The 11,007-nt window shown below is 43.6% G+C and overlaps 1 protein-coding gene across 1 annotated transcript in view; it reads right to left on the reverse strand.

The window, feature by feature from the left end:
• Window positions 1-11,007, reverse strand: part of LOC103394022 (MAP7 domain-containing protein 1) — a 41,313-nt gene that overhangs the window by 28,101 nt on the left and 2,205 nt on the right. Inside the window, exon 2 of the mRNA XM_025065233.1 lies at window positions 1,856-2,053. Coding sequence (XP_024921001.1) covers window positions 1,856-2,053 — 198 coding nt within the window. The remainder of the gene's footprint in view (window positions 1-1,855; window positions 2,054-11,007) is intronic.

The raw sequence follows: 11,007 nt of genomic DNA on the forward strand, positions 1-11,007 counted from the left end.
TGACTCATCACTACAACGTCAGCCCAGGAGTTAGAGTTCTGACTGACTCTCTCTGTTCGACACATTTTTCTAGTTTCAGAATGACTTCCTTCGATTCAGCCGTGTTCTGATTGGCTGCCTTCAGACCGCTATTCAACCGCAGACAAACTTCCTGTAACACTGTTTTTCCACTCGTAATCATCCGTCTGCCTCCAGATTATCAGTTTCTTGAGGAAAATAAAAAAACTCACTTCTTCCAACCTTGTCATTTTCAAAGTGAACAGAGAAGTGAAGAGTGTTGCTCAATCACTGCATCCTTAAAGAAAGAGGGGAACTGCTGGACCCCCGGGGCGTCTGTGCAGACCATGTGCTCTCGGCCAATCAGAGAGAGCCGTGCAGCACTTGTGCTTCCATGGCAACCGGCCTACCTTTGATAGAGCTGCTGCACGGCCTCGTTCTGGTGGATGTGCACACAGACATAAATCTCCTGGGCCTGAAGGTTCCTCTGTGGCCAAGACATTACCTCATGCAGCAGGAACTCACAGCCACCTTCACACCGACACCCTGTGCACCGCCGTACTCTCATCACCAGTTTGGCTCAAGTCCGTGACTTACTGTCTGCTGGGAATGACTTCATTCTTTTCCCCTTTTTTTTTTTTTTGCAATTTCTTTGAAAAGTGTCACATTTGACACCAGATATTTTCATCTTTTCAATTTGACGATTGAAAAAAGTCTGACTGTCACATTTGACACCAGATATTTTCATCAAAGTCCGACTCTCTGCAGAGCCTCAGCAGCAAATGAAGGATCTGAAGAACGGGGTTAGTGCAGCAGCGCTGGGAAAACGCTGACTGTGCAGAGAAAGAAAGAGCCATTTAGATCCAGAGCAGACAGATTTTCATGTTTAAACTCCCCTGGTAAATCGTCAATAAATTTAATAAACGAGGATCGGTACGAAAATGAAAACGACTTTTTCATAGCTACATCCCAAGATAATATCTGGTCATTAACAGTTAAATTCAACCACAGGATTCGTTTAGAATATCTGTAGCAAACATCTTCATAATTTTATAAAGAAAATCCAAATATAACACATTAAATTCATGTTATTTTTTACATCAATATATCCCATAATGGGCCTAAAATCTATGGTTTTGCACTGAAGTGACAAAATACAAAACTATTTTCTAGAACAAATGCAGTTCTTTAAACCTGTGTTTCCCAAACTTTTTTTCTGGGAACCCTTATTTTAAAAATCAGAAACCTGGGAAACATGATGTGAGACGACCCTCCTCAGGGTCACGACCCAGTTTTTGGGAAACAATGCTTTAAACCATGAAGGGATTTTTTTCCCCCAGCAAAAACTCTTTTTAAAATCAGCATTGATATGTGCAGTGATGTCATCATGACACTTTGTTTCACCTTCACTTCTGAATCATGAGCCAGAACCATCGTCTCTCCATGAGGCTCGTCGTCCCAGAGGTATCGGGCATAAAACACAACAAGTGAACAACTCAAATATCCTGGGCCTATTTTGACCTGAAGCCGATTCCTGATCTTTGCCAAGTCTTCGTCAACATCACTGTCTGGAAACTAAAGACGGGCGAGGAGCCCAGACCTGAAGAGGCAGCAGTGATCCAGGGCCGCAGGATTTATTGTTCATAGGTTTCTGTGAGAGAGCAGACGATCCAGAAACCACCAAAGGACCAGGACCGTGTCACATAAAGGCCACCAACTTCAAATATATCCATTAGGAAACAGTATATATGGAGTATACATGGAGTATATATGAAGTACTGCTTTTGGCTTCGATATAAAAACTGAACTGAAGAACAGTTTTGGTGTCAAACACCGGGAGGCGTCACTCGTCTCGTACCTTTTTTGGGCTGTGGGCTGGAGCTGCTGTCGCCCGGAGTCGAGGGCCTGACGTCTGTCTTGGAGGAGGCATCTGTCTGGAGGGGGGTCTCACTTTTGGGGCTGTAGTCTGTTTTGGGAGAGAGGTCTGTGACAGCGGAGTCGTCTGACGTCAGGACATCTTTGTCCAAACACTGAGGCTCTGTCTGCAGAGGCAGTGCTGCAAAGAGAGAGAAAAAAAAACACGTTTTAGAAACAATTCTGTTTTTCTACTGTAGTTAGGATGAGGGCGAAAGAGAGAAGATTTAACACCAAAGTGCAGTTTCCTGCCCTTCCACCAGGAGTGCTATTTCTTAACCTTAAAATGCTTCACACATTTCCTTCATCAAACGCTGCGACGGCTTCATTAACTCAACACTTTTAGACTAATTACACCTCATTAGCATCTCACTGACACATTATTCTCACACACACATCTGCCAGTGTGTGTGTGTGTGTGAGTGTGTCGACACTTCACTCCTCACACTTCTGTGTCGACAGCAGCAGCAGCAGGTGAAAAAGACTGAGATTAAGACGAGAATATGAACCAGAAGAACGAGACTTTATATATTGGTAATAATTGCAAAAATAAAACAAAAAATATAAATATAAAAATATGGACCGAAACCAATGAAATTCTTAAAAATGTTTATGAATAAAAATGAATTAAAACATATATTGTTATTAGTGTTTTTTGGGGGTAAAATGGAGGAAATATAAATGAACCAAGGAAAAGTAAAGTGAATGGATTAATATTGAAAAGTTTCAGTTTCAGTGCAGTTTTTTGTGACAATATTTACTGTATATATTTCTGTATATTACTGTACATATAACATGAAATATTTCATTTCACTTGGGCTCTCCTGATAATTCACATTTTTATTTCGAGTTAATTGAAGGGTTGATGAGGAAAAGGGTTGCCATTTAGAGCACATTCAGCTATTTTATGTCATTAATTCCATGCCATGTTCGTGTTCAACACTTTAACTCCGTTAGAAACACAACATCCAGATTTGTGCCTCCAAACATTTCCGCTGTCGTGGCCACGCCCCCTGACCTCTGACCTCTAAGATCAGGGACAAAGAAGCTGCAAAAAAGGCACAAAACTCACATCCTGTTTTAATCCTCTCTGCTCCTGACTGTGTGTGTGTGTGTGTGTGTGTGTGTGTTCACACTGCTGACACTGTGGCTGAATTCTTCAGCTGAGCTGCTGCTTATCTGTGTCTCTCACTCTGCCCATGAAGGTCACGCGAGAAAAGTCTGTGACCAACTTCACTAAACCGCAGCAAAGCGTGGAAAGTACGAGAAGACGGAGAAGACGGGAGAGGGGGAGGGAGGGGGAGAGGGGGAGGGAGAGAGAAGGAGCAGGAAGGAAGAGAGGGGGAGAAAATGTGCTCCTCAACAAGGACGTTTGAAGAGTCAGAGACTGAGACAATGAGAGAGCGGAGGAGAGAGGAACGCTCTCTCATCGCCAGTCTGTTTTTCTAATGACAGGAGAGAAAAGAACGGCTTCAGGAGAGGAGAGACCAGCTGAGATGAAGACGGGATGAAAGATAAAACAGAAGCTGGAACGAGCACAGAAAAGAATGTTTGTGAAATATATTCTAATAAAACTATGGCTGAACCCTAACCAGCTCTAACCAACTAGAACTAAAACAAATCTTTCCACACTGATCTGATTTGGCAACACAAACCAAAATGCTCTTTGAGAATAAGTCTGTGATTTTAATCACCGTGGTGGTCACTCAGACCCCGGCCACTGCAGGTAACCATGGAAAAATATTCCCCCCAGTTACAAATTCCGGTTCTTGATGACAGCGTGTCTTCACCGTCCTGCTGTGACCTGTCACTGCTCTGACAGGTCACGAATAATCTGGATAATCTGAACGCTCCGTCTGATTTTCAGATGACTATCCCTGAGTTTTTAGTTTGTTGTTTTTGTATTTTTCTTTGTTTTGTGTGAATGCAGAGACTGTTACATGATGATCAGTCTGTGATAAAACACATCTGATAAGAAGAGAGAGAGAGAGAGAGAGAGAGAAACCTCAGGCTGTAGCTCGCCCAGATCAACACTGGGCAGACGGAGCGTGACGTTCTCCTCAGACCAGTCCAAACGCTCACAGAACCACACAAATCACAGATTAACCCTGGGCTCCTCCAACTGAACTTGACCACAGTGAGGTCCAGCAGCAGCAGCAGCAGCAGCAGCAGCAGCAGCAGCAACACTACACCACACTAATGGAGAGATAATAGGATGTGAATTAGGGCCCCGTGTGTGTGTGTGTGTGTGTGTTTGGATAAGAAGCCAAGCAGATAAAAACGATACACGATCATGTTCAGGCAGAACGACACGACTGCTGAGCTGGATGTTGGGAAAAAGGATTTGGATTTGGGAGAAAAAAAAGAAGAGGATTTCAGTGTTCCTCCACGCTGGAGAAGATTACAGAGGGTGACGGAGCTGATTCACCAGAGCGTTACGGTGACGGCGAGTGAAACGTCAGAATCATGGGTGGTCTGTGGCCCCAGTCTCTAAAGCAGGAGAAGACGACCTCTTTGCAGATGACACCCTTTTATGACCAGGTCACAAAGACATTTTCTATTAGTGCAAAATATTGCACATTTATTTTGAAAATGGGCAACTGTGGTTGAACAACATTTTTGTGAGTTTAAATTACGTCACTCATTGTTGTATCATTTTTACTTTGTCCTGTGAAATGCTTTAGTTGTCAATGCTAATGCTAAAAGCTCATCCTCCTTTCTTCATCAAAACCACAAAATTCACACAACCTAATTCTACAAAAACACTCTCAGCCTCAGGTTTCCTAAGTGCCGCTCATCACAGCTGATCCGTGTGACGGCTCCAGTTAACACAACAACACAACATCCAGCCGTACTCTCCCACCTCCCTATCACTTTCCCTTAGCGTTTAGCATTAGCCGTGTCCACGGCCCTCTCAGGTTCCTGTGCCACTGTCACAGACTCTGGGGGGTTATAAATAGCCATCAGCACCACGCTGGGAATGTGGGCCATAAAAGGGGCTTGGCTTCTGTCGAGGCACCTGAGGGAACGCAGCTTCACCACAAACACACACAAACACACACAGGCAGGGCAACGTCTCAGAAGTTTGTTGTGTTTGTACCAGGGTCACGCCGGCTGCTCAGATACAGATCCGTCTGGAAATGAAGGGTTTTTTTTGGCTGAAAAAAGACTAAAACTGGGCAGAGCTTCTGACATGAGAGGTGGAGACGAGCCGAGCTGAAGACGCGGTCATTAAAGTTCAATCACAGCTGAAAAAAAAAGAAATCACCAACCATGGTCGGATGGATGATGGCTACTTATTTTAAAATCATCACACAGTAATTTAAAAACTGCATTTCCAAGAGTTCCCTGTTTAGAATCTGAAAATATTAGAATCATCAGAACACAATCAGGCCAAGAAAATAGGTTAAAATTAGCCAAAAACCAAGCTAATAATATCAAAATAAACCAGCATGCTATCAAGAGTTAGCAAGGCTAAAGGTTAGCCACGGAAAAAACAAAAACAAAATGCCAAAGATGCTATCAAAAGTTAGCAGAAATAAAAAAAAAAATGACAAAGAGTTAGCAAGGCTAAAGGTTAGCCATGGAAAAAACAAAAACAAGATGCCAAAGATTCTATCAAAAGTTAGCAGAAATAAATAAAAAATAATGACAGAATGTGTTCAAATAAGGACAAAAAAAATCCAGAACTGATGAGACACATTTTGATGGGGCAAAAAAAAAAAAAAGAGCCCCCATTACTGCCCTGCTGCAGGGGCTCATGTGAAGCAGGTCATGCTATTGTTTGAAGTTACGTGTGTGTGTGTGTGTGTGTGTGTGTACTGTGGTGAGTGGGACATGTTGGATCTGGGTCAGGCCAACCTCAGGAATCCCTGGCATCCACGTTCCCCTCGCACGTGTTTTCACAGCCAGTGTGTGTGTGTGTGTGTGTGTGTGTGTGTGTGTGTTCATCAGGACAGACAGTCACATCTCTGTGGTGTGTGTTCAGTCCCACATATGACTCCGCACAGATTTTTACTCCGGATGCTCTTCCTGTTCCGACCGTCCTCATTTTTCCGGACCTTGGACCAGGAGGACACCGTCAACCCCTCGTAGCCGAGACACCTAGAGTCCTGAGGATCACAGGTGCCTGAAACAGAACCCTCCTTCACCCGCTACACCGTAAGGAAATGCTAACAACAAGCATCCGCACTCCAGGGAACGCCAGAGGAAGAACATTCCTGAGAGCTGCAGACGCAAAACACACACACAGAACGGCTTCTGTTTGAGTCAAAATACAAAATACAGTCTAAATATGACACTGTTCCAGCTGCACAAACCGTTATTAAAGGTACAGGAGAACTGTTGGTTTGTTTTTACATCTAGTATAATATTACTACTTTAATAAAAATTATTCCTGGAATACACAGACAGAAAAGAATTCCAAAACGTCAACAAAACACATCAGTGAGCATTAGCTAAACATGAGCTCATTCTTATTCATTCACCCATTTCCTGTTGGTGAATGAAGTGAAACCAAGTTCACGACGGTCCAGAAGGTCATGGAAGTCAGAGCGACCATCGGAGGAGGTGACAGGACGTTTCCCCTCAGTAAACCTCCCAGGTCGCCCAGTCACAGAGACATCAGGCCCAGCTGACCGTGACTCACACACGGATTAGCTGTTAGTCACATTTACTTCTTCCTCTCTGATCCAGAGGCTCATGGTTTCTAAAACAGCCGGACCCGGTTTGAAGGGAAGACAGGGATTTTGGAGCAGCAGTGACAAAAGCGCCTCCATGTGAAGGAGAATGAAAATAGCTGAGGCGTGGTTTTGTTGTGACCGAGGCTGCTTTTAGAGAGTCTCACTTCCTCTGCCGTGACCTCATCCTCACGTCTCCACAACAGAGAAAAACACATGAGGAAATTAGCTAAAAAAAAAAGGAGCATAAATCTGTGGATCTGGCATCCAGAAACACAAGACATGAACGGCTAAATACAGCATGTACAAAGCTGTCAGGACTAAGGCTGAGTCCAGACCGTATTTGACCAGGTTTTAGGGCCTGATCTGCCCCTGCTGGTCAGTGTTCTGATTACGAGGTGCTGCTATGAGTTTCTGCAAAACCTTAAATCTCTGAAACTGCCACTCTGACACTGTTTAGTCTACTGTTCCTGCATCAGCACTCCAATGTCAAATTTGGTCAAATGTGGTTGTGGCTTTGAGGTTCCTGTGGTGTGGTCCTATTTGATGAAATCGAAGGAAGTTAAAACATGCATCAAAGGAGTCAAAGAATGCATCAAAGGAGTCATTAAAGTCCCCTTCTTAAAGTGACAGATTCTTTTTTTTCTGCTGCAGAAGTCAAAACATTAAAGCGCTCTGTGATGCCAACTCAGAACCCGTCTTTATCTTTTGCTGCGAACCATGAACCTCCATCAGACACTGAACACCTGGTGTTCCCACGTCTGGAACCAAACAAACCCCACACATTATTAATCACAGTATTTCCTTTCATTTAACCTTTTCTTGACATGACGTGAGTCTATTTTAGAGCACAGCCCAAACCTGCAGCAGATCAACCACAACCAAACGTGTCTCTGTGTGTTTTTGCGATGGAAACGAGTGAATCGAGTAAACACGAGTAAACACTCCACCAACACCGTGTCTCCACCGTGTCTCCCTGCTGTGGGCCGGACTAAAGTGGGCCATATAACTGTGTCTGGCTGACTAATGTTGGCCTGGCAGCGTGGTGAGGCGTGATGATGATGATGCTGCTGTTGACGATGATGGACGCAGTTTAATTTTGGAGCAGATACGGTTTCAGAGCGGCCCGATCACAAGGGTCAACACATGACACGGGGCGAGAGCTGGGTCAGAGTTGGTCCTAAAACTGGACCACTGAACTGAGTCGCCTTCAGAGAAAACCTCACCTATAATAATAATAACGACAATAATAACATTAATAATAAATATTATTAGTATAATCTACTTTATTTCTCTGTTTCTTTCTATTTTACACTTTTTTTATTTCTACAAAAACATTGGAGTTTATTGAAGTTTTCTGCTCCTTTGTTTACATTCCGTTCCGTTCTGTTCCATCTTTAAATTCACAGAACAAAAGGCACAATCCATGCACAACGACAAATATAAAACAGACCATTAAAAAAGACCAGTCGACCACAACAAAGCAGTCACAAAGGCACAGCAAAGGAGCCTATCCAAGGGATGCCACAAATCAAAGGCGTTCCACAAAACATCAAACATCAATCATTGAAGGATTAAACATTAACGACTTTAAATAAATGACTTGAACCAAGGGATACAAAGCAGTTGAAAGACGTATTGGCTTTGCTAACTGTGATGTGTAATGCTAATACTATCACTGTCGGCAAGTGACCTTTAGAGGTCATCAATCCACTGATGCAGCATCAGAAAAAGTACAATTAATTTATAAAGTATAATGTTAAAGAACCCATGAAAACTAAAGAGCCATAAAGAACCCAAATGTGAGGATGTTTCTGTTTTTCCACGGCGTCCATTCGTTTGTTTGTTTGTTTGTTTGTGTTATTTCCTGTCGCCCAAATGAAATCAGGATGAAACATGGCTGCTCTAATATTAGAGTCTGTTGGTCCTGTGACTGAGATGTTACAGTGTGATTGACATCCACTCCTCTCTGTGTGTGTGTGTGTGTGTGTGTGTGTATACAAGTGTGTGGGATGAGAAGCTGTATCTACATTTGGAGCCCATGCCCCCCCCCACCCACACAGACAGACATACACAGGATCAAAGCTTTTGCAGCTGTTACAGATATTTCCCCTGAGGTTATAGAAATTCATCAACAGAAACATTCAGGGCGTGTTGCACAGCATGCTGGGTAAAATGGATGTGAAACTAGCCGGTGTTTTTCCAACAGTTTTCTGCAGCGTCACTAATAAAACATACACAGGATCAAAGCTTTTGCAGCTGTTACAGATATTTCCCCTGAGGTTATAGAAATTCATCAACAGAAACATTCAGGGCGTGTTGCACAGCATGCTGGGTAAAATGGATGTGAAACTAGCCGGTGTTTTTCCAACAGTTTTCTGCAGCGTCACTAATAAAACATCTTTCATTTGACTTTCATCCAGTCCGTCCGACCTGAAACCTGTTGACTCACGGGCTGAGTGCGTCTGCCGCCCCTCGTCTTGAGCACTCCCCTGACGTTTGCTCTCAAACGGTCACAGATGTGCAGCAGAGGGAGTTTATGCTGCGATACTTCCTTCTATGACCAAACGCTGCCTCACGTGGTTCCTGACAGGATTACGCTGCTCACAGGATTATTAATATTTTTTGTGAATGGCAGCCATAAGAAACATGACTAATCTGTGGATAAGCTGACAGGAAGCTGCGTCCTTCATTTCCTCCTCCTTCTCCTTCACACGCAGCAGAAGAATGGAGCATTTCCTCTGCTTTCCTCAGCGAGCCGTGGATGTCGTGGCGGGTTTATGGCATGTGGCCACAGGGATGGCTGACGTGGAGAGGAGAGGAGAGCTGTGGTCTGCTCCTCCTCCTCCTTGTCCTTCTTCTTCCACAACAATATGCCAAAGCCTTCATTCAGCGTCCACATTCTGAGAGTCAATCTTGTCCAATCTGTCCACACCCATTACTCCTCAGCACAGTGTGACAACATGCAGGTCAGAGACGACACAGAGCAGATCTGCCTCTGGTTCTGAGTCACGTCGTGGTGAAAACTGTAGACCGAGTTAGAACATGTTCAAAAACTGAGGAGGTTTTTGGCCTATCAGTGATGTTGACATCGAGCGGTTGTCCTGCTAGTCAAAAAGAGTCCTTCTCATTGGACCAAATGATCATCATTGAGAAGAGTTTATGAGTCAGAACCAATGAACTTCTTTCTAAATCAGTACAATAAACCTGGTCTGCTTCAAACAGGTGTGAACACTCATCCAAACTGGACTCAGAAACTTGGGTTCCATTTCTCAGGACTGTCCCAGTGTGAATGAAATGTCAATCAAGTTCATCACATGATACAGTTCTGGTCCACGACCTGGTCGTCACCTTCAGCACCCAATGGTTTTTATGGTTGGACGGACTATTTCAGAACAGGGAAATCATTTTAACTGTTACCTTTGTTGTGTTTGGATTATCTAGTTTGTTCAAGGCCCTGAATTGGGAGAAAAAGACCTTGAACATGATTTCATCTCTTACTGAATAATTATTGAAATAAAAAAAGTGAATTTTCCTCAGTTTATTTCAATTGTTTTTCAAACCTAACATTTCAGGATGACTATTGGCAGACAGTCAAAAAGGTTTGTAGGCCAAAAGCCACAGTTCCGGGCTACGCTGTGAGGCGCTGACCCGGTTCCAAGAACCATAACGTCAGCATGACCGGGAAAGCTGGAGAAGCTGAGGGGAGTCCACGTCTCATGATTACTTCCACACACACGAACCACCAAAAAAAAAGTGAAGAAAGTGACGGAGTGAGGCTGCAGATTTAAAGGAAAACAAAGTGATCGACTGCTGTTTGGGAATTAAACGTCTTCATTTTTTCTGTCTTTACGACACAATAGAGAACTGTTTCAGGAAAGGAAGCCAGCGCCGCTCCTATTGTGAGCCACAGAACAGAGAGGCTTTGAACATGTCATGTCTTGGAGAGCCTCGACTGCAGCACTCCAGACTGAGTGAGACGGAGCTGGAGTTTCAGCTGTAGGAAATGAACACTTCTTTATCTGTGATCTAATTTGCTGAGATTCCTTTGATCATTTCTGAGTTAGTTACTTTAACAACTTTTAACTAACTCAGTGGCTTCACCATCATCATCTGAGGGCTGTGTGGTCTGGGTCTATGCTAACGTCTGACCCTAAGACAAGAACCAGGTCTTTGGTTTTGGACAGGAAATCAGGTCAGGAAGGATATCAGTGTAGATGGGCTTTGTATTTGTATTTAGTTTGTTGCAGGATTCATTGGTTCACGTCGACTGTTGACAAATCCACAGGTCTGATGACCTCACATCTCAGTCCTCCCTCTTATCTCACTGTCCTTTTAAGTGTCTCTGTTTTGTTTCTTTTTCAGAAAAAGAAGTCAGAGAGCAGGATGGGTGAGTTTATCCCACGCTCCGGACGTT

This window comes from Cynoglossus semilaevis, chromosome 18, assembly GCF_000523025.1.
Source record: "Cynoglossus semilaevis isolate Cse_v1.0 chromosome 18, Cse_v1.0, whole genome shotgun sequence".
NCBI lineage: Eukaryota > Metazoa > Chordata > Actinopteri > Pleuronectiformes > Cynoglossidae > Cynoglossus > Cynoglossus semilaevis.